This window comes from Tachysurus fulvidraco, chromosome 4 (genome assembly GCF_022655615.1).
Source record: "Tachysurus fulvidraco isolate hzauxx_2018 chromosome 4, HZAU_PFXX_2.0, whole genome shotgun sequence".
NCBI classification, from domain to species: domain Eukaryota; kingdom Metazoa; phylum Chordata; class Actinopteri; order Siluriformes; family Bagridae; genus Tachysurus; species Tachysurus fulvidraco.
This window is the reverse complement of record NC_062521.1, coordinates 18,507,351-18,531,538: the sequence shown is the minus strand read 5'-3', so window position 1 is coordinate 18,531,538 and position 24,188 is coordinate 18,507,351. Positions and strand designations below refer to the sequence as shown.

The 24,188-nt window shown below is 37.4% G+C and overlaps 2 protein-coding genes across 4 annotated transcripts; one reads left to right on the top strand and one right to left on the bottom strand.

The window, feature by feature from the left end:
- Positions 1-209: 209 nt before the first annotated feature.
- slka (STE20-like kinase a) lies at positions 210-21,357 on the bottom strand. Of its 3 annotated transcripts, none has more exons than XM_047811940.1 (19): positions 20,411-21,357; positions 16,518-16,682; positions 15,359-15,407; positions 14,133-14,282; positions 13,807-13,879; positions 13,487-13,681; positions 13,072-13,153; positions 12,834-12,965; positions 11,668-12,696; positions 11,461-11,591; positions 10,691-10,814; positions 9,668-9,847; positions 7,788-7,880; positions 4,639-4,768; positions 4,031-4,155; positions 3,400-3,588; positions 3,183-3,308; positions 2,218-2,331; positions 210-2,099 (listed from the first exon to the last, which is right to left on the bottom strand). In XM_047811940.1, exons 1-19 carry the CDS (start codon positions 20,558-20,560, stop codon positions 1,953-1,955), a joined length of 3,384 nt encoding a protein of 1,127 aa, XP_047667896.1. In that variant the 5' UTR covers positions 20,561-21,357; the 3' UTR covers positions 210-1,952. The 3 variants fall into 3 exon arrangements, with proteins under 3 accessions (XP_047667896.1, XP_027030903.2, XP_047667897.1); XM_027175102.2 differs by lacking the exon at positions 7,788-7,880 and adding an exon at positions 6,568-6,639; XM_047811941.1 differs by lacking the exon at positions 7,788-7,880.
- A 1,408-nt stretch (positions 21,358-22,765) lies between these two features.
- On the top strand, positions 22,766-24,156 carry si:ch211-223p8.8 (dual specificity protein phosphatase 13A family protein). The gene is made up of 3 exons (XM_027175070.2): positions 22,766-22,937; positions 23,026-23,243; positions 23,584-24,156. The coding sequence occupies exons 1-3, from the start codon at positions 22,786-22,788 to the stop codon at positions 23,805-23,807; spliced, it is 594 nt and encodes a 197-aa protein (XP_027030871.1). The 5' UTR covers positions 22,766-22,785; the 3' UTR covers positions 23,808-24,156.
- The last annotated feature ends 32 nt before the right edge of the window (positions 24,157-24,188 follow it).

Sequence of the window (24,188 nt, the reverse complement as noted above, 5' to 3'; positions counted from 1 at the left end):
CATGTAATAAAATATTCCATGATTTAAATGTTTAGCAGTTGGTGCTGTAATGTCATTGTCCTTCTTCCACTGCCATTTACTGATACAACAGATGAAACCACATGCCTTAAAACTGGTGTAAGTAGCCCCTCTGATTGTAACCAGTATGGTTAATGAAAGGAATCCATGTAAACGCAACAAACATTTACACAAAACAAAAAAGAAATGAATAAAATACAATGGTATGGTTTTATTTACAGCATAACACCAGCTATTCAGTATATTAGCCAAATCAATATTAAAACGCTTTAGACATACCACCAAAGTGCACAAGGTTTAAATTCCACTGCCCAGACAAATAAAACCGTCAGGATAAATTGTTGCTATCCCAGTGGCAAAGATCCGGATCTGTGAGGCAACTTGCGCAGCTCTAGGGATTCAGCCGAAGGCTCTACTAGCACAACGGGACTTAAAGAGAATAAAGTCCATAGAGCTCCAGTTAAAATCCAGCATTTGGGATTTCAGCATGCAAAACTAGTATGAACACATATGCATGGTAAATGTTGTACAGAAACTACATCAAACATGTATTTCTGACACACCCCCCCCCCCCCAATAAAATAACATAAAATAAAATGCATCTGCTAAATGCAGTTTCTCAGTGAAAATGTGTTCCTACTGCTGAGAGTCTGGTCTCAGCTATATGCTGCACGCAGAGCATGCTGGGAGCTCATTTTTTCATTCTCCCCCTGTCGCTAAGCAATAAACCATCTAGTCATCAGCGTGATCCCTAAATGGAAGGAGCTGTGTCTAGGCTGCAGGACGTAACACGTAATGATGCAGGGTTAAGCCACATATGCATGAGCTGCATAGCAGAATTTATGCACGAGTGGCATTCTTGCATGACAGAAATAGATACAGAGAAATAGTTCAAAACAATTGCATCTTACTGATGGAAGGAGATAAACATTCTCACACTGCTGTACATCCAAATAACAATGCCATCCGCATCATCAAAAACAAACCAGAGTAAACAGAGTAATATGTGCAAGTTAACATTTTGTATAATAAATTCTTCAGAAACCACTGGACAGAACACAGATAATTATACAAACAATCTCATTCTTCTTCCTTTCTCAACTAGTGGAAAATTACTTTCAGTATACCTCAAGTTTCCTTTTGGGGCTATAACAAAAGAACCCTCTTGTCAGACACAGGTCTAATATTGTGCATATTAGAAGATGCGTTTGATGTTTCACATCATCTAGTATTGTACAAAATGCCTTTATATCAGTATATAGAGAAAAAGCTTAGCCTTCATTACCTTACTTCGATTAAAGTTGTAATAGTCTATTGTTTAATATTAGATAGATGACAGGAAATGCATTCGCTGAAACAATATGGAAACAATAAGAAAATGAATCTCAAACAGTGGAAAACTATGAAAAGCAAAAGATCAGAAAGGGGTGTGGGGCAGCTTGGTTTGATACAAGGCATAAATCTGTTGATCATAAACACACAGACTCGCATTCTCTCACTCTTTCGAACACACATGCACACTCACAAGATTGTTGGTCTTCTACAGTTTCAATAATTTGGGGGATACGTTACAAAGTTACACTATAATCATCATAGCAGGACTCATACACTGTAGACCTTACACAGACACCTGATACTTGCTTCCAAGAATCAATTTCTCCAAGAAAAAAGTATATTTGTTTCTAATGCAAAACTTCCAGCAGACTAAAAACAAAGAAATAAAAAATTTAATCCATTGGATTTGTAGTTTAACAGCAGGTAATTTACTAATGAACTTTGTTTTCCATAGCTGATATAATGTTTAGTCCCTTCCATATACAGGTGATCATTAACTTCAATCCAATGTTCCTCATGTCATATATAGTGGAAGTTCAGACAGAGACGGAGCTCCAGGCTGATGTCGCACATCCTTCTATTGCCTTGTATGGTGTGGGTTATGAACCGGAAGAATGGACACTAGGAATAGGGTAGAACTTAGAAACTCTGCTTTGTGCAGTGGGGTTCAAGCACTCGGATTCCCCACTCATTTTAAAGAAGACTTCCTGTTCTTGCATTTTCCGAGTGAACTCGTCTTCAAGAGCCTGCAGGACACATGAGAAGGACCACGTATTCATTACAGAGACATCCCAAAACGTAAAAAAAAGGCCCAACAGTGTATTTGTACTTTGCAGAGCATCTGAACAAACAACTGAGCAGTACCTTCTTTCTGGGACGAAGTTTCTCTCTCCACTCTTTAAGCTCTTGACTGTGCTCCTCATCCAGCTCCTTCAGCTTCTGAGTCTCATGCTCAATCAGCACATGGCACTTCTCATTCTAGGTTTACAAATGAAAGAATAATCATTCACTGTAGTTATTCTGACTGTTAATACAGAGATACATAACTCAGGCCTGTTAGGTCATTTAATATCGAGTCTTTAATATTTACATGCATGAAATAAAAGAAATGGGGGGGGGATTTTCTGGACAAAGCATCTGAGCTAGTTAACCAAGACTCTCAGTTGACAGAAACTACAAACTACAAAACAAAAAAGTAACAAACAAAGAACCTAACACACACCCTACTAATCAGCTCTGGCAAACCAGCATGTCTGCACATTACGTCAACTAATTTTATTTTAAGACCTCCTTAAGCTTATTAAAGTTGCAGTAATGATAAAAAAAAAAAAAGAAGAAAATGTTCTCAAAATACAAATTGTGCCTATAAACACAGCTGCTACACAAACACTATGTCCTAACAGCAGGTACATTTTTCAGATGGATGTCCAGTTTCTACTGAGCTTTTGTTCCTGTTTCAATTTGATTGACGCTATACTGTCATACCGCAAAAGTTTCTCTTTCTCTATATGTTTGAAAGTATTAACAGAAGTTAGGTAAGTGCTCTCTCACAAAAAGGAAAAAAAAACATCCTGTCATATGTATCGCATAATGCACAAATGGTCAAGCCTTGAGGTGGATGAGGTACAACAGCAGAACACATCATCAGGTTCAACTTCTGTTATCCAAGTGCAGAAAGCCGAGGTCATTCCCAGTATTAGTATAGTGTTCCAAATAAAGGTGTCCTTGAGTGCATATCTCTGTACTATTTTATGTATACATTATTTCCACCCAGACACTGCTCTAATTCACTTAAATTCAAGTAAAGTATCTGAATGTGTGTGTTTCACCTGTAGTTGTTGAAGCTCTCTGATATTAGAGTCACACTGAAGCTGAAGGTCTCTCATCTGGTTCTCATGCTTCTGGTGCTGATGAAGTCGTTCATTCTTTTGTCTCTTCTCTTCCTGTACAGCAAACTACCCCCAAAAACCAGTGTGAGAACATACACTAGTCCGATGTACTTGAAATTGTAATTAACATTTTTTCAATACTTTCTTGGGGTATTACCTGTTTAATTTTCTCTCTGTCCTGCTCCGGAGTTCCTGTGCCAGTGATGCGCAGACTTTTTTTGAACATGGCCATACGAGTTTTCGCTTCACTGCGCTGGATCTTTGGTAGTCGGGCTCTCTCCTGAGCCTGCCTGTTCTTCATCTCTTCTATGAGGCGCTGGTTATAACCCTGCATCTGCTCCATCTCCTATTATTTAGAAGTGGTATAAGAGGAACAACAGGGCATCAGTGAATCAATGCATTAACACAAAACACTATCAAAACTAAGAGTGAAACTGTACATTCTCTGCTCAGAATCTTGAAGCTAGTTTGTTATGCAATTAACAAAAATCAAGTATTCCCTGGTAATAGGACTTAACTAACTAGTCAGAAAGTAACTGGAAAAATTTTACCATGAAGTGTTTGCTATAGAGATAAAATAAAATTAATCAAATTGTCAAAAGCAGTATTCATAAACAAGGTATTCATAAATGCAAACTAGCATTACATTGGTGTACCCTGTAGGACTGCAGGCTGTTCTGTGTAAATCACCTAACAAATTAAGCAATATCCTTAAGAACTGCTAATATTATGAGGAAATAAAGTATTTACTCAAATTAGATTGTGCAATGTCTGCTTTATTCCCGAACCTTTTCATGTCTCTTTAGAAGCTGGTGCCTCTGCATGAAGTACTGATCTTTCAACTGCTGCTTCAGCAACTGGTGCTTCTCCTGCAAGTGGCGCTCCTCCAACTCCCACATGGCTGCCTCACGTGCTGTACACAAGAATGGAGAGGAAGGGAGGGAGAGACAGAGCAAGAAAAAGAGAGAGAGAGCGATAAATGATGAATAGACTGAAACAGAATAGACAACAAAAACAGAATAGTCAACAGTTGTAGCCAGGAAAGAGAGCAGGATGTGTGCAGGTTCAGACGCGTCAATAAATAGCCATTGCATCATGCTTCTGGCAGCATCTGACTCACTACAGAGAATCACTCAATCACTTTCCATGCCATATTTGATATACAATATCACAGCCCATAAGACCTTTATAAAGTGTGTTGACTGACTAATAGGGATGGACGAACTAATAATATTGACTAGTTTTAATGACCCTGATATAAGAATATTGATCTTTAAGTGAAACGTTACAAAATAAACAACCTCATTTTTATTGTACTAGTGGCAGATTGTACATATTTAAATATAAAAATGTAAACTTGTAATTATCAATAGCCGATTAGTCAAAACTAGCTGACCTCTTAAAAGCTGCTGCTTATGGTTAAGACAATCTCGTTCTATGGTGGCGATCTCTAGTTTGTGCTGCTGAATGATTTTCTTCAGAGCGCCGTCCAACTCCTGCTGTTGCTTCTGCAGAAACTCCTGTTCCTGTGGTAAGGATGAATGAGATAGGAGTTGAGGCAAAGACAGACATCTGCATCAATTAGTACCTTAAACTGCAGAGTACCAAACTGCAGAATGGCAACCATTAGAAAACTGTCACAAAACATTATACACCAAAAAAACAGGTAAAACACTAGCACAGACATAATACTGCTTGAAAAGGCATGGAGAAAAAAAGTCTAACTAAAATAGCAATAAATAGTAAAATAACAGTTAGAAATGTCTTGTAGCCAGACAACATTTACATCTTATGAAAATACAATACAGTCCAATATGGATGAATGGAGCAGAAGAAAGACATGAGAAAGTACTGTGCTTGTTATAACCAGGGCTCAGAGACCAAAAGTGTTTTCAAAAATCTTAAATCGGGACACTCTGATCACAAACAATATTAAAAAGTTTCCCATTCTTGCTTTTCAACACCAAAATAGCGTTCCTTAACTGATTAGAAAAATAAACACATTTAATTAATAATTTCCATTTACACCAGCTGTATGTAAGCCCTATAGGATAAAATAATAGGTTTGGGAAGCTAGTAGCCCCAGCAACGATGTTTCATTGAGAAGTTCAGGTCCAGAACAGAATCACAAAATTGTACTGATTATACTCCAACATTGTCACTATGAAATAGATCACAAATGTTCATCAGGGAACAAATGATATGTTACACATTCTTAATTGCTCATATGTCAAATGAGGTTTTACATCGAGAACATTTAAATGACACTTTTTATATATAACGTTATAGCCTTGCGCTGCACGGCTCAAGCAAAATGATACACTGAATCGCGCAAAAAGTAACATGGATTCAAAACATTCAAGTGAGACATAAATAAGTAGTTTTACAGATTTACAGACCAGAATATTAACACTATTAATCAGTAACAGACATTTTAATTTAACTTTTGGCATTAACGGAACAAATAAGGATGTCTTCTGATTTTGTCTACCTTCCTTAGATCAGCTCAGAGCCCTGGTTAAAACACAGGTCTGCATTATGATAGAGTGTAAAGTTCAAAACAATGAGTAACCCAATTAGCTTTTGAAAAGGCATTTCTCAATAAATAATTGACTTAAACATTACTCATTTATCTAAACTTTTCACCAAAACATTACAACGTAAAAAGTACATACTGTATTACCACAATGAGAGAATGTTTTAGTGTTGTTACCCCAGGACACAAGTCCTACTGTAGCCACAGTGATGATCAGCGTTTCCATTTACGAACACACAGCCCAGTGGCACAGATAAAAACAGTGAGAGTGAAATATACAGGAACTGGAGTACATTTGGAGTAAATAACAGAGCACAGTATGTTTTGTTCAGAGAAAGACACTGCACCATAACACAACAGCGACAGCACTCCATAAAACAAGAGCACCACTCGGCTCACATGTGCCGTCTCCATCCTAATGCAATACTAATGTGCCATTAGTCAGAATTCATGTGAAAGTGTGTAATATTCCTTTCTTTACACAAACCAGCTACATTGTTCATTAGGGTGTGGATAAAAATTGTGCTTTTTTGTGAGAGAAACACAGACTACTGTTGTTCATTAACTGATTAATGCAAATATCGCTACAAAAAGGGAATACATTAAATAATAGGAATATCTTTCTCAATATTCCTAACAAAGCCACGTAAGAGGATGTTTATGGTGGACTATACATCAGTTATTCGGGTAAATAATTACATTTTTTGAGCAAGACACTTAAATGTCTGGTGGCAGGAAGGCACATATGAGCAGGGGGGTTGGACAGGGAGAAGAAGGGGCAAAACTTACATCCTGCATCTGAGCGTTGAACAGAGCACATGAGGACAACTGAAATGACTGTATCATAACCTGGGCCACACCCTGTGGAGCGAAACACAGTGCACTCTACCACGTCAGGGACAAGGCACTCACACACGTGTGGCATGTTACCACCCTCCAAACCCCACATACACATACTTTCAGGTTCTCACAATCACTTTCACTTCTGCTGGTGGCTTAAGGTTCTGGGTTAAAAGTGCAAGATTCTCAAACAAGCAGCAGAAAAACAGGTCCTCAAGGCTGACAGGGAAAAGGCTTTTTAAGCAGTAAATGAGCTGGGAAGTCAGCTGATAATCTCCAGGCTGTTCCTCCATGAATTCAGTGTACTTCACATGCTTGGGGCTTGAAGCAGCAGTAGAAATATTTAGTAAATGCATATTAGTTTGTTAAAACCTGAACAAATGAACTTTGACATCTGTTTGAACCATGGAGAAAGAAAAGACGAGGCTTTGTATAGTATCATCTTCTCATACTGCATATGGAAACAAGCTCTGTTGGTGTTGCTCACTTTATATTCCTGGGTATCCTCATGTCTGCGTTACCTTCTGGTTCTTGCTCTTAGTTATGCAGTCATAGCAAGTCTTGCAGGAGTGTCTGCTTGCAAACTGTACAAAGTGTACATCTTCACAAATTACAGGACAAAAGCATTCCTAAAAATTGTGTTATCCCTTCAGCTATAGCTTCACTTTGATATAAAATACTTTTAAAAATTTAAAACACTAACGTTCATACTCAAGTTCCCTTTAACAGAATTAACACTATGTGACTATTGTACACAGTTATTGAAGAGAACTGCTTTATAATCGCATTATCTGGTGTCACCAAGATGAGGATGAGGTTGCATTTTGAGTCGGATTTCTTTTAAGGTTTCTTCCTCGCCGCCTCAGCATTTCTCCTTGTCAATGGACAACGTCCACTGTTAAAAGTGCAATACAAACACATTTAAACTGAAACGAATTTATGTTTGCTGTTCTGTTTAAAAATGGGAAAAGGTTTAAAATACAAGCTACTTAATAGTAAACAAATTAACCACCAAAACCAGGAACAGTATGGATTACTACTGTACGTTATGCCCAAATTCTCAAATAAACTTACCTTACAAAATAAGAGTTACATTGATAATTACTGTATTAGAAGCATGTAGTGTTATCTGCAATTAGCATACTGTATGATGGTATATGAGTCTTTACCTCTTCTTGCTGAACAATAACGAGGTCATCCTTTAAGCGTTTCAAAAGCTCTTTTCTCATGTGTTTGGGGGACATGCTGATCTCCTGTTTGACCTACAGTGTACGAGTATGTAGATGGTTGGAAACTTTGCCATGTTGAAGACTGAGCACAGCTTTTATTATGTACTGTATTAGTGTCAAGTCATGCATTAATAAAGTTTACCAGGGAGATGATTAGTACTGTACCACTGAAGCGCTAACCAGAATCAAGCGGCTCATGGACGCTTTAGTGCAGATTTATATTTGAATGACGTCCCAGAAACCTTAAGAGTCAGTTCAATAACTGGTAAGTTGATTCTGTTAATGAGAAATGGATTAGATACCAGAGCATGTATAAATCAGACACCATGGTAGAAATCAGATGAGTAGCAGAAACAGAATAAAAGTTTTAAGAATAAGAGAAGGTTTTATATGCATTGATTACATTACTGAAAACACTCAACTAATCCTAATTTTTAAGATGATGCACACTGAGGGACTGGTATCCAGTACTCCCCAGGAGTAAAGTTAGCCAATTGAGTACTGATGATACATTAGCAGGTAGATTTTGCACCTAGAACCTGAATCCAAGTTGTAGGACACACCTCTGCATATTTATTGCAGTTTTATCCAGTGTGAGAAGTCCTTTTACATTACAGACTCAATAGCTGCCTCGGGAACCAGCCAAGTATGACAAAAAGGTCCCGAGGTAATGATATAGGTTTTACTTTCTGGAAATGGACTGCTACAAAATGTGAACGATGTAGCATGTTACTGGGGTTATTGGCAGAGTATAGCCAACTAATTTAGGATTCATTTTCCCACTATACAATTTTACAAAACTGGTTAGTGAGCATCTTTCCCAAGAAAAGAAAAAGATTATCCATATAAATTCTATATCTATATATTGCTTATATAAAAGAAGCAGACAGAATGGATTTACTATTAATCCATGAACCAGCTGAAGCCCTCCACCACAGCAACAAGTCCCACACTTCCACATTCACACAAACATTATAGCAATATGTATACATTAAGAAATATGTACAATAAAACATTAATAAACACTTATTGCATCTAATAAAAACAACAGGGTAAACGATACACATTAAACATACACTAAAACCCAAGCCGTATACTGCCATATCTGAGAGATAAAAGAATGGGCATACAGGTGGAAAGGAGTCAACATCCGCTTAACTGTGCATGCAGAGAACCAGCAGTTAGGTGAAATTTAAGGAATTTATGTCTATTTAATACAATTCTATCATCATGCCAATGCTATTGTGGAAAAAGCAAATAAAGCAGGCTTGACCCAGAAGCACCTTAAAAGCACCTTCATATTCAGATAAAGCCAGGCATCATTTTCAGAAAGAAACCTTTCCCTGATGATGACCTGATGGGGAAAAACTATAGAAAAGAAGTAGTAAAGAATAGACCGATTCAAAAATAAGGAACAGTTTCTGTTAATAGTTTAAGTTAAAAGTGCATGGTCAGAGCAGAACAGAGCCAAAGTGTAATATGTGTTTACAGTGAACCAGCATTTTGTCCTGGCTAAATAAAGTAGAAGCATGCAGAGAATTGCAAACAACGTGCAAGATAACCTTGAAGGCCATTTCAAATGCAGCTGCAGGAAGCAATTCCTGTGATCTGAAACAAAGCTGCAATCTACATTTACTGTCATGAGACATCCTATGTATGCAGCTTTTGTAAAGATCACACACCAAAACAAAGAATGTTGAAAAAAGTTGATTTATGCAGCACAGCCCATCCACAATCAGACCCATATAGCGGTACATTTTTAACATAATTCTATACTGACATGCTTAGAGAACTAAATAGGACTACTCTCTCCTGCTTACCTCTTTCTTGCGATTCTTTAGCATGTTCTGGAACTTGGAAAGCTCCTTGTCTTGCTCAGATTTGATCCTCTTTGCCTCGTCCCTCAGACGATTAGTGTGATCTTGTTCCATACGCTCAACAGATTGCTTCTGCTGCTTCTCTAGGTTCTCGACCTCCTGGTCATACTGACGCTTCTTTCCCTAAGACAGACAGAGAGAGAGATGTACAATAAATTGATTAAAGCCTCTCTGTGCACCTCCTGTATAACTGAAGTCGCCTGACAGGCTTTATTGCCTGTCAAAACAATTTATGGGGCTTTTTACACCTGGTCACTTCATGTGTTTTCTGTGATCGGATAGCTATCCTTTCGTAAAAAGACCAGGATGCCCTCCGAAACGTTTTCGAGACGGATATAAATCCGATTGTTTAAACCACTTCAGGAGGCGGTCTGGAACACATTTCAGATTAAACTGGACAGGTGTAAATGAATGTGGTTGTTCAAGCCACATACGTCAGCGCTATACTCCTCCCAAATGGAAGTACGACACTCACAAGTGATCTTTCACCCAGTTGTCTCATTGGGTCTTAAAATGCACTGCTGCTGCCAGCGAAAATGCAGCAAACAGTAAATGCTGTTTTTTGTAGCATGACCATTATGTTTCTTCTTTTTGATTGCATTCTGAAAACTGCATACACCAAAGCGTGTTCCTTTTCAATTACCCCGGAAATGAGGTAAAATATATTTGCATATTGGGCTGGAGTAGAAAGATCGGACTGATATCCGATTTGCCAAATTGCATTTATGTGGCCTAATGTAAATGGAACAGTTTTAACAAATCAGATAGCTATCGGATCAGAGAAGACACATGAAGTGACCAGGTGTAAAAAGGCCCTATGTGTAAAGTACTCTCAGTCCTCAGAGATAAACTGACATGTACATTGGTATGTAAACATGTTTCACTGAAAACTTTGGACAGACAATTTTGTCAGTGATCTTGTTGCAGCCTAAATAATATGCACTGTAAAGATATAAAGGCACTCACTGCCATCTCCTGCTCAAAGCGCCGGAAGAGTTGCTCTTTCTGCTGCTGCAGCTTATTGGTGAGCTGTTGATGTGCTCTTTGCTCCTCCTTCTGTAGCAGCCTCAGCTCACGTAGCTCCTGTCGCCTACAGCAGGACCACAGAAGACATCATTTCATTGCTTCATTACAAAATTAAAACAAGTCGACACACAAAAACTGCGGCACTGAAATTCTAAATCGGAAAAAAAAATGATCTGAGGTCACTTTCAAAGCAATTGTCCTGTTTATCTGGTAATTATTTTCTTTACTATTTAGTTTGATATGTTTTTTGTTTTTACACTGCACACAATGAATCAAACCAAAAAAACTAAAATATTTGCCTGAGGTGGATGGATGACTGAAAATGTCTTCATAAAAGTTACTTACTGGCAAGAAATAAATCAGCCAAGACAACATAAAGATAGAAATAACTCCTTAAAGTACTATAACAGTACTTTACTATATAATCACAAAGCTCAAAGAAATTAACGTAAAAAGATCGGGAACAGTAACAACAAAACAAAAATCTACAATGGCAAAAAACAGTCACCAAGAGAGAATAAAGAAAATTTTCTGAAAATGTAGCAACATGTAAAATATAATCATATGTCATGCATATATAATACTTCCAGTTTTAAAATACTTTCTGATGCAACATTCAGTGAAAAATTCAATATGAATTCTGTCAAAAATTGACTTCAAATAATTCCCAGATGTTTAATAACAGTGAAAGAGATTGCTTAAAACATTACCTTAAAAAGCGCAGTTCTTCATTCTTGGTGTCATTATCAGTAACTATCTTTGAAGTGGTGACACTGACCTCTACCCCATCCACCATAAACTTACGAGTCTTTTTCAGAGTCTTCTTCTGGTACTTGGCATCCTGCGCAAGTACAACCCAATGAACATAAGCAATTTCATAATGGGTATACTATCAGAGTACACTGTGATATTCTTACCTGCACAGAAATAGACCCCTCCTTACTTCTGGATAGGAAGCTGGAGATAGAAAGGTTCATGTCAATGCTGTTGGTATCTGCTGCAGAGCTGCTTCCTGAATCAGAGTCCTTCTCAATATCGGGCTTAATAGCCACCGCTTTATTCTGGTCTACCTCATACTCTGTAGCTGCATCAGGGGATGCAGACGGTTCATTATTTGCTTCTGGGCTTCTCTTTAATATATGGTTTATCTCACCTTTTTCCCCATTAATGATGACAGGTGACACATCCATAGAGGTCATGTTTTCTTTTACCATTTTTTCTGGCTTAGCAGGAATGTCTGACTCAAATTTATTTTCCACTTCTAGAGACTTCTTAGCATCTTCTTCAGTTTTAGGTTGGTCCTCTGCAGCTTCGGGTTGCATCTCCTTTTCTTCCATCTCATCTTTCTTTTTCTCCTCCGTGAGTATATTGATACCAGTATCTTCTCCCTCGTTCTCCTGCGCCACATCATCGTTCTTCTTGTCCGTTTCTCCTTCAGTCTCAACCAAGTTCTCTGCCTTTCCAGTGTCAACCATGCTCACCTTACCCTGTTCAGTACCATCTTCTTTCTGGTTCTCTGGGTTGGCCATTTCCGCAGGTTCAGTGCTTTCCTCTACAGAAAGTTCTGGCGTCGTGTCCTCCTTTATCTCTACCTGCTGATCTTTTTGCTCATCTGCCATTTTATTTTCTTCCACACAGCTCTGATTAGAATCATTTATCCCAATCTGTTCCTTCTCCTCCTCTCCAGTCTCTTCACTGACAGTCACAGACTTCAGGACAGAATCTTTCTGGGTTTCTGGAACTTCAGGAATCTTCTCCTCGGGAGTGTTTTCTGAAATCTGGACTTCCTCCTGGCTACTCTTGTTGTCTTCAGCTATTTTGGGTTTTGCCTGTGGTTCATCTTTCTCAGTGACCGATTCCAGCGTGGATGCATTGTCAGAAAGCTTCTCGTCCTCTAAACTGCCAGTGCTGATTTCAGACAGCGCACGCTTATGTCCCCGTGCATCCTGCATACACAGAGTAATTCTTAATAGTTTGTTGTGAATAGTATTCTACATAAGGTACAAGGCATTAAATGGATAAAACAGAATGGACACCAGACCATACTGAGAACAATTGTTTGATAGTTAATGAATGCACATACGAGCTGTGTGTCTGTCTCTTCTTCTTCCTCCTCTTCTTTGCCTTCCTCAAACTCCTCAAACACTTCTGCTTTAGCCTCAGCAATCAACTCACGCAGAGGTTTGCTATCAGTTACGCTTGAAACAAACGGATGCTGAAAGAAAATAAAAATTAAAATGTGTGAGAGAATATTATGCCACAGTAAATTCTATTACACATTTATTACATACAAGCCCTTCGATGCTTTATGGATAAATCACCTGCAGGAGCTGAGTGGTGCTCCATCTGTGGTCTATATTCTTATCCAATGCTTTCTTTAGGAAATCACTGAATTCTGGAGACCTGTTAAGTAAAGCAAGGAAACTAATAAAAATGCATGTCTGAACTAAAGATTTAGAAAAACACTACAATCAATTGAGCTCTGTGCACTTTCAGGCTCCCCATATGGAGATATTCTGGGTAAGCAACTGCTAAACTGATTCATCATTACTCATTTCAGCTGTCTGCAGCCTGCACACATCATTATGTCAGAGATTCACAAGCTCTTAAAAAAAATTAACTAAATAAGGGGGGACTGAAAGACTGAAATTTCTATGATAAGATTCTACTGACTAATAGTGCCTGAAAAAATATTAAATATGTAAAATATATACAGCATGGAGTCAGCAGCCATACCATCGGGAGGGCTGCATGAGTGTAGGGGGCTCAGACTTGGCTATTTTGAGCAGGACTCTCATAGGGTTCATTTCGTGATTAGGCGGCTCAATCTGTGCCAACTCGATCAGTGTGATCCCAAGAGACCAGATGTCTGCTTTGTAGTCATATGGTCTGTCTTTGGATGTCTCACACATCACCACTTCAGGAGCCATCCTACAGACACATGAGGGATTAAATGAAAAAGATTAACTAGGGAAAAGAGATGGCACAGTAAGAAAAATAATATAACAACTATAATTAGCCTGGTGTGTTGTCCATGGCATTTGTCTTGGACTAACCAGTAAGGAGTCCCAATGAAAGAATCTCTTCGTTGTAGAGTCCTTGTGTTTTTTGCGGACACTCCAAAGTCAGCTATGAGGAGATATTGAACCAAATTAGCTATACATACTTTATCAAGGGGACTGGAAGAAACAAGCTAAGAGAAAAACCTTTTATTAAGCTGCTCTTGTATGTTTAATTTCATGATCGTAGTCCAGTGAATATAAATCTCTCGACTGAAGTTCATTACATTACTTACATTGTCATGTTTTATATGTAAATAAATAATATATACTCAATGAAACCCTCATAAATGATAAAATTGAAGGCAGCTGAAAAAACTCACCCAATTTGACCTCTCCGTCTGCAGATAACAGAATGTTTCCAGCTTTCAGGTCTCTGTGGATGATCTTATTCTCATGAAGGTAAGTCAGTGCATCTAAGGTCTGTTTACACACCACACGGATCTGTGGCTCCGTCAGTGGCCGCTCCAGCTCTGGATACACAAAATATAGACTTTATTTTATGCAGTTCTATATAAGTGTACATATCTTTAAAAATGCTTTAAAAAAAATGCTTTTCTGGGAATTCATGAAAAATTCATGTTGTGGAAAATATTTAGTGATTTTGCTATTACTGTGGTTTAACCTAATTTACCAGCTGAAGCCATGCTGACTCCTAGAGTGGCAAGATGAACTGAACAAGACTGTTATTCATTTATTATTAATAATATTATTATTATGACCTTTTATTACCCTCTCCAAGTAATTTCTATCTACAAACAGACTTCCAGAAAAACAAGAAGCGGTTTTGGGTATGGGTATGTAGCTGATAACATAACTGTTATCACTATAGCCGAGTCCATGATAAGAGGTTTAGTGAGTTTGCTATATTACAAAGTCAGCCAGAAGTAAGAGCTACACTAACACAAACTCAAAATCAGGGCTACAGCTTAAGCCAAGCCATTCCCAGGAGTACTTCACTAATAGCACCTACAAGTACTTCAGTTTCAGGTGAAAGATAAAGGAGCAGGGATATATAATGTGTGTGTGTGTGTGTGTGTGTGTGTGTGTGTGTGTGTGTGTGTGTGTGTGTGTGTGTGTGTGTGTGTGTGTGTCTGTCTGAGTGGGTGTTCAGAGAGAGAGAGAGAGAGAGAGAGAGAGAGAGAGAGAGAGAGAGAGAGAGCGCTTCTTAAAAAATAAGAAAATGATTTATTAAATGTGTGGCTGATTTTGACTGCAATGTTACTGCAAAGCATAATGAACAATCAGTCTTTCCATTTTTCAAGTATAATCTACTTCCAAAACATTTAACGGAAAAACTGTATGAGGCTTTAGGAACACATCCAAATAATACAATAATACAGCAGAAAAAAGGCTGAATCGCAAAAACCACTCCTTGAAACTAAAACTGCAATAATTGCATGTTCGGAGCACTTCGGTGCCAAAGCAAGCTTAGCTTTCTGTGTGGCACTGGAATGGAGCATAATGTATTTGAGAGTATAGAGTAAATGATTCAACAGCTCTGAAATACCTCGTTAGCCTGAAATGAAACAAAGAACATAAAACTCACCCAACATGACAGCATCGACTGCACCTCCTGCACAAAACTCGATAAGTATCTAGAAACAGAAGGCAAACTTTTTTTACAAATCCAGCTACGCTACATTCTCCTAGACTGACGACCATTTCATCCAAACTTAATAAAAATGCAATAACAGCATAAAATGGTGGAGAAATGGACAACAAATTCTAAAATGTTTAACAAAATAGATGCTCACAATCATCTGATTTTTAACTTTAGATTAAAACCATGTCCCGTGGTGATTAATGGAGTCTGATACTATTCAGTTATGTACTTTATAAAAGCGTCGTGATTTAAACCAGTACGTCATTCTGCCAATGGGTTTCAAAAGGTACAATCAAAATCAATATACTGTAAACTGTGTGTTATGTTTCTTTGGTACAAACCACTATGAAGAGCAAAGAGGGAGATAATTGCCTGATTGCTAAGCAACAATCATAATTTACACATCAGATAAATATTGAAAAAAAAAGCTTATATACATCTAAACTAAAAATTACAGACCAATTGAAAAAAGTGCAGAATGGTTTCATTACTATTTTAAATCGTTCTCAGAGATATTCCCTGCCCTGGGAACACTTTTTCAGTGCAATTAAACCTTTTAACAGCTGAGTGACTTGAGATCCTTCACCCAATTTTAACCAAACATGACAGTGTTGATGGGAGGTTTGAATAAAATCTCCTCTGATGTGCCTGCTGGATCACTGGACCAGTGTATTATTAATTCATAAGCACTTTCTCTGCTCATCTGTAATGGTATATTATCCTCCCATATACCCCGAGCATGGAGGGTGCCATCTGAAACCACCTGTACCTAACTGCTTTGGGAGTTCTGTAGCAAAATGAAAAGTATCCACATGTGTATGTGAAGAAAGCAGATTAAAGCAGACTGACATTAAGCATGAATAAAGCAGCAATGTGCGGAAAATTCCTGAACAAGAAGTGCACAGCACTATGAGCTTACTTTCTGATTACAACATGTTTTTGTTATAATGCAGAAGCCCTCAGTAAATAAATAAAGTTATCTACACTTCTCTCTTCCTCTACATAGGAAGCATGTGCATATATTTGTAGTTCTGTATTTTGATACACAGCTCACAGAGCTTATTCATAACCACTCAGACAGACTCAAAATGACACTACTTACCCACAACTTGCTCTCAAAGTAAAATGCATCAAGCAGTTTGACAATGTTCTGATGGTCACAGGAAGCAAGGATTTCTATCTCAACCATGTAGTCTTCCAGCTCCTCCTCTGTTTTAGTGTCAATCACTTTAGCAGCTGCAAGTATTCCTGTTTGCTTGTTCTGAGCCTGAAACAAAACGTTTCAAAAAGAAGTATTAAAAATAGCTTATATATAGCTTCAGTTATTGTTGTTGGAATTGGAGGCATATGGTTAGCAGAGTTTCTATCCTTTACACACTTTATATCAAGCAAAATGGCAATGGAAATGTATGCTTCATCACCTACATGTCCTCATGACATCTAATGAGCTGATCTTAACATAGACGTGAAAAGAATTTAAACGTCGGTCATTACACAAAATATATACTGCCCTTATGTATAGTTTTGCTGTTTTTTTTTGTTCTATTAGTGTAAAAAAGAAAGTCTCTACCTCAGATAATTACTAAATTCATAAACATTTGCGAGACATGATGTTTTTCACTACTAAAAAAAAAAGATCACATATCTATATGAAATTAAATTCTATTTCTATGGTAACAAGAACAGGAGAAAATAAGCACAGAGTTAACATTTAAATACAAGTTTAATATACATAACATTTCCTAATATAAGGACAACTAATTGCTGGATTGTAAGGGTTAAACATGCAGTAAACCATAAACCAAATGTTAGTCTGACTGTAAATAAATTTGTCACTGTAACTGCTGTGGCCTTAAAATAGCTTCAAATGGCCAAAAAAGCAGAACAAAAAAACGGAAACAACGCAGCATTACCTCACCAAGAGGTGCGGCACAAACTGTTTGAGAAAACCGTAGTAACCTCACTGTGCACAGTGCTCTGTATTTGTGAACACATTAATCATCTATGCTCATATAAAGATTCATTTCACTACAGTTGAAGATTAACTTCAGATTATGTTCATGTGCTGTCTCTGTACTATAATCTATTTTAAGTCAGCAAATGGGAGGAGTGACACAATTCCAATCACTAGTTTCTACACAGGCCTGTTTTGGAAAGAGCTTCAAGTGTAATGTTTATGGATACGAAAACAGAACAAGTGGCCAGAGAAAGGAACAAGGGAAGTGTCTGTGGCTCAGACTTTCTATTTACACAAAGCTTTACATCATACATGTTCATACTGCTTTTCTTTGTACTAGCCAACACCTCTCCCTTCTGTAATCAGTGAGGAAACGGATGCAGCTTTTAACAACTTAAAGGAGCCGAACTAACACGATCTTCTGAAAGCTTCAGTCTGCAAATAGTATGTCTAATATAGATCGGCTCATTTTCTGAATACCATTGGATTAAAAATAACAGTTATTAAACTGTCTCGGCACTTTAATTTGATAATTTCACCTAAGACAGCACACAATATCACCGATGTTAAGCTAAATTATGCCGATTAAATCTAGCATCGTGATAAAAAAAAAAAAAAACGCATCCTGTTCACTGAGATATTCATTTTTTTTTTTTTTAGATAACCGATTTCTGTGCCTTATCAAAGCCTGGTGTTTGCATTCAGGGTGGAAATGTCATAAGGAAAACTCCTCTGGTGTGACACATTCTAGCAGTATGTGACACATGCTCCCTCACCCATCCACCCAACTCTGCTCTGATGAAATGACGATGGGAAGGGACACTTGCTGCAAGCCTCTCCCACTGATCCATCTGCTGAATCACTATGTGCCAGTTCACACTTCACTATATATAAAATTGAAACAGTTAAATAGTTTAATGTAACACTATCCTTCATAACAGTATTTAAATCCCTTGACTAAAGCAATGGTGCACTAACAGCATCATAAATGAACCACCAGCTTTTTCCTCCAGTTTTATCCCCACCAGCTGGTGTCTAATATCCTATTGGTTAACGAATTGCATGGAGAATTAAAGTTAAAGACTGTTTCTCATACACTCTCTCATACAGTTATTATTTACTCAAAAAAAGTCATTATTTACATTGTATACACTGGGCTAAACTCAACACTTACAAGAAAGTGCTCCAGAAACACTGGCTTTAGAGATAGTTAAGCAAAAAAATTATATTATATTTATTTACACAGATGCACGCTACAGTATCCAGCCTGGCAACTAAATTTCAAGCGAATAGAAATCCCTATGTGCTGTAGAGGTTAGTGAGGAAGCAGCATGTGTCAGCTTTGTAATAGACTTACAGTGCATTATGGGTAATAATATAATGCACTCAACAGTGAATATGATTTCTACTGAGAATTCAGACATCACTACATCCAGTGCTGTATTTCATGAACAGGGAACAGTTTCACACACAATACAAATTCACCCTGGGCTCTTTGGTATTATGCCACAACAGTGTAGTGGGTGGCACCTTAGGAACACCCAGTCAACTGTAGGGCAAATGTATAATGCATTCCACGATAGGGTGCAGTAACAAAGCATTTTGACTATGTGCTTGAGAAGCTGTACACAAGAGCCTTGCATAACTGAGTTTTGACCTTGTTTACTGACTTCAGCAAATCAGTTGTCATCATGATCACGTTTGCGCCAATAAATTCTAGTGATTGTTATTTTACCCAGAATGGTGCAGATTTGTTTTTCACTTGAATGCATGTAGTTAATTTTATTAATCTATAGCTTATCTTTAGCAGGTTAAATGTTAGTGTGCAAACGATTAAGTATTTTAATACTAACAATTGCTGTAAACCAGAAATAAATGGGCTTAAACAAAGAATGAACCACAAACTGTTAACTAATTTGAATACGCAAATAATATCTGCTGTACTGCAGGTTTAAAATAGTATCCGTGTTCAAAAAGGCAGAAGAAGAAGAAAAAGTAGAAGTATAAAAAAATGTGGCATAAACTTGTGTGGTCTTTATGCCTTTATAACCATGAGTTGATCTGTACAACAGATCATATTTCAGATCCAACAGTTTTGTCTCGTAGTACAGATGAACCTTTGTCAATGGCCTTTTGTGTAGTACACATATAATAGGGGAATGCTGGCAGCCTATTTCATTATTAAATGCAGAAGTCATCAATACCAATCCAGGAGAGTCAGAGTCCAGACACTCTGGAGCTTTCAAAAGACACATGCTCCCAATTTTTCAATAGAATAACAATATCATAGCCTTTCAAACACACTGCCGAACTGATAAAGTCCTTGCTCTCAGAAAGGTTCTGTTGCCAGGTTGTGCAAAATGTCAAAGGTGACCATTTGAGCCAAATCCAATCAGAATGTGATGCTCAGGTTCACACCAGTACATTTGTCATGAATTACATGTTCAATAATCTCAAAACGTTCCTTGTTGCCTAGAGGGTTAAACTGCAGCACCTTTAATATGTAATTTACTTGGAAAATTGTATATTATTTAACTTCCAAAAGTGAAGAATACAAGCCCACTGGGCTTGTATTCTTCACTTTTATTCAATTTTGTATTCTTCACTTTTCTTCATATATATACACCTTCCTAGCGAAACTGCTACAAGTAAAAAACAGGTACCAACCCAGTGACAAGAAAAAGTAGTGTGGTACCTTTATTACTGACAGTGTAACATACTGTATGCTAAGTCAGACGTCTTTGACCAAGCTATTCACAACACTGCTCTGGACTATGTTCCCGGGTATTAGTGATCCCTGAACGAGGCTGACATATGATCAAAATAATGAACAAGCTTGCAAAACTCCTCCACAAATTCTGTGCAAGAATAACATGAGGTGACTCAACAGACACAGGCGAAAAGATAAAATGACAAACGTCATGGCAAAACTGAGCGAAGCAGCTCGACTAGTCATGTGAATAAAGGGATAGGTGGTGTCTCTACCTAGTACACTATAGTTTACAGATGAAAACAAAAACACAATCCGACATGTTTACCTTGTAGACCTTCCCGAAGGCTCCATCTCCGAGCTCTCCTACAATCTCCCACACTTCCTCCGGATTCACGTCTCTATGGACGTGTTCGTATTGTTTTTTCTTTTTCTCCGTGCCAATCTTAAATATCTTCCTCAAGTTAAAAAACGACATCTTTGCAACTCGAGAATCTGTTAAAAAAAAGAACTAAAACTAACCTAAACTAATCGGCCTCGAAGCTTAATCAAATAAGTTTGCTAACTAGCTAGTTAGCTCTTTCCACGCATTAAATAACAACTAAACTGTACAAAATAAGTTTTTTTGTTGTCTCTACTTTATGTTGGATAAACCAGAAATTACAAGCCTACTGAGAACTGAGCAATTTTGAAAAACCGTGTAGGCTTTATCACCAAACATGTCCATAACGGTACAGGAGAATCATCTACAGTAGATACAACACACTAGTCCTTTAGTTAGCTAGTTAGCACGATCTTCTGGCTCTGTTTATGTTCTCGGGTTTAGCAGAAAAACTGGATCTGGCCTTTCAAGATAAACGACTTTTTTTTTTTTTTTTTTTTTAATCACTTCACTTCATCAGACGATAAGTGAAAATCCATAAAACGATGTCTTTCTCCAATCGATTCAACAGAAGAAAACGGATGCTAGGGTCCAAACTGTTCGGAAAGCAGTTAGCTAGCTAGCTAACAGTCCTAGCTTAGCTGTGTGTTGCTGGTTAAAGAAAGAAAATAAAATAGGCCTAAAAACAAAACGATCACTGCTCTACCCTGTTACCAGATATATCACACTACTCCGCCCTGGAGAACAGGTTGTTCGGTTGGTTTAAAGCGTCCATCCTCATTTACAGGAAAGCTCCTTCTGTTTAGGTCCCAACTTCTGGGGGAAAAAAAAAAAGATGAGGAGCCGTCGCTTGGATGGAGAACGCGCGTGCACAGCGATGATGATGATGATGATGATGATGAAGGCAGAGTCTGCGCGTGCGTACTGCAACCCAACCGTGACGCTCGAGCTTATAACAGGAACTAGACGTCCATGTGTAAAGAGTAAAATTCTAACTATGAAGCGTTCATCAGATTAATATACAAATATATTTTACGGACATTGTATGCATTCTAGGTGCTTAACCTGAAACCAGGTTATCTTTCATTTGTGCAATTTGGAAAATGAAAAAAAAAAATGGAATATCGCATACATTGGAAAAATGTATGTGGAATAAAATCATATAAAGAGATCACACTCCAAGCATTAAAGGAAAGCAAGTTCAATCAGAGGAGTCCTTATGATACATATTACTGTTATGATTCTGGAATTAGGCACAATATCAAATACAACATTAACAACATCAACAGAAAACTTTTCTTTTGTATGTAATGTTCAAGTCTGTTGCACTCGCATACAGAGGAAGTGATTGTTACACTAAAAATCATCAAACCATCATATATGTTGCAACAGATTTTCAGGAACTGGGTTTTGTCCATTGTTACTATATCATAGTGTGTGCTGGGCTTTCTCAGGAGTGTAGTTGTGTGAATTTCACAGTATTTAGTAACTTTACCAAGTGGGGATCTGACTGGAAAAGTTACTTTCCTGTCGAGAGAAAGAAAGAAATGGAGATCACATAAATATGTGGTACAACAGGTCATTACCTCTACATCCTGCATATCCCCTAGACACCTCTCTCCCATTGTGAGATTCCACTCTAAACTAGGCTATTATGAGCTTTATTGTTCACATATATCACACAGAACAAATATTTTTAAATACAAGTTGCTTAACTTACTCGCCTAACCCTAACCTTGCCCCTTGGCCTACACTCAGTGACAGTTGTTTGCCAATCATAGCCCGCCCCTTGTGTTTTAACACACTATTATTAAGATTTGTAAGTGCAACACATAACTGTAATGGTACACTTAGTCTGACGGGAAAACACACTTGAAGTTCCCTTAGTGTTTCTCAAAGTATAGAAAAATTAACTTATGTTGAGTACTTTATTTTATAAAGTAATAAATTGTGTTCCAGGACAGGCTTCAGATCTGCTGCAATCCATTTAATGGTGTTAAATGAATGAATGAGTTTCCAGTTTTTTTTAGTACTTAGCCCAGATCAAAATACCATCTAGGCACCATACAACCATACACAGTATCAATGCAATGAAACACTTTTATTCCAAGGCCATGTTGAAATAATAATGAAACGGAGCAGTCATTAAGATGGCTATAGTGATTTTACTAAAAGGAAAAAGGAAGTCAATAAGGGCTTGTACAAAATAGTATGTATACAAAGCCATGGCGCAAATGCAAATACTGTGACATCTACTGGAGACTATGAGTTAATGCTGTGAACACACACCTGGCCGTGTCATTCAGTGAGCCAACACAAACATGGTGGATTCTCCTAAAAGCACAAAAGAAAATAGTATTTCCAGTCAATGTGAATGTCCTACTGTTGAACAGCTGGAGGAAATCCTACATGGAGGTCAGTTATCTTGTAATCATGTTGATGAAGTGTGGCCCAGTCTGTTTCTGGGAGACATGTAAGTCTGTTAATGTTTGTAACTTGGTTCTAAAGCATTCATTATCAGTAATATCGTATTGTATAATATATTTCTGACTTTGCTACAGGTACATGTCTCATGACAGATATGGACTTTGGAGACTTGGTATTACTCATGTTCTAAATGCTGCTCATGGGAAAATGTGTTGTAAAGGTAGTGATGATTTTTATGGTACCACAGTGCAATACTATGGTGTAGCAGCTAATGACCTACCTACATTTGATATTTCACCTTTCTTCTACCCTTCTGCACATTATATTCATCAGGCTCTCAGCACTCCCGGAGGTAAAACACACTATTGTCTGTTGTACCACGCTGCATTATTTCAATGTGGAACATTCTGCTGTATTAAAATATAAAGAATTTATTGAGTACAGAATATCATCATAGGTCCCCAATGTTTTTTTTATTATTATAAGTTCCTAATTTTTTAAAATTTGAAATTGTTAATAATAATATGATAAATATGATAAATATGTTAATATGTTAATGATAAAAGTGATAGTTTTATCACCTGTAAAAATATCCTCTTCTGACCATTGCACCTACACAACCCTTTTTTATTCGTTTATACAAAGTACAGGTATCAACTAATTTTCTAATATTTCTTATCACTTTTCCTCAGCCAAAGTCTTTGTGCACTGTGCTGTTGGTGTAAGCCGTTCTGCTGCCCTGGTCTTGGCTTATTTAATGATCTATCACAACTACAAATTAGTGGATGCAATCCTGAAAGTTAAAGAAAAGAGGTGGATTTTTCCAAATCGAGGATTTCTCATGCATCTTATAAATCTGGATTCTAAACTAAAGAGCATATCTCAAAATGACTGTCCTGTCCAGGGAAAAATCTAGCCAGTGATGTATTAGTATGTGTAAAAAGAATGCTAGGATGCTTGAACAGGCAAATGGCATCATGTTGAATGACTAATATCTTTTTTCCAAAATTTAGTATATCACTCTAAAATCTGATTTCAGTTTTTTAGATGTACATATAACGTTTATATATTTGTGTAAAAAAAAATTGTTGTATTTATTGCCTCGTTTAGCTCTTTAATCAAATGTATTATTGCCACTGGGCTGAAGGCCATTCTCTGTATTTAAACATAAAAGCCCCATTATAATGAAAGTTTGATAATAATAAAATAAAGAAATAAATGAATGAGCATCCTAAAGAGTAAAAATTCAAGTTAGTAAAAAACAATAATTCAGAAATAAATCTATATAAAAAAATAA

Coding starts and splice junctions, on each gene's coding strand:
- slka (XM_047811940.1), bottom strand. CDS start 20,560: ATGTCGTTTTTTAACTTGAGGAAGATATTTAAGATTGGCACGGAGAAA. Junction 7,881..9,667: donor TAAAGAATCGCAAGAAAGAG/GTAAGCAGGAGA, acceptor CGTACACTGTAG/GTCAAACAGGAGATCAGCAT. Junction 3,589..4,030: donor TTCTAAAGAGACATGAAAAG/GTTCGGGAATAA, acceptor TCTAAATAATAG/GAGATGGAGCAGATGCAGGG.
- si:ch211-223p8.8 (XM_027175070.2), top strand. CDS start 22,786: ATGGTGGATTCTCCTAAAAGCACAAAAGAAAATAGTATTTCCAGTCAA. Junction 22,938..23,025: donor AGTCTGTTTCTGGGAGACAT/GTAAGTCTGTTA, acceptor ACTTTGCTACAG/GTACATGTCTCATGACAGAT. Junction 23,244..23,583: donor GGCTCTCAGCACTCCCGGAG/GTAAAACACACT, acceptor ACTTTTCCTCAG/CCAAAGTCTTTGTGCACTGT.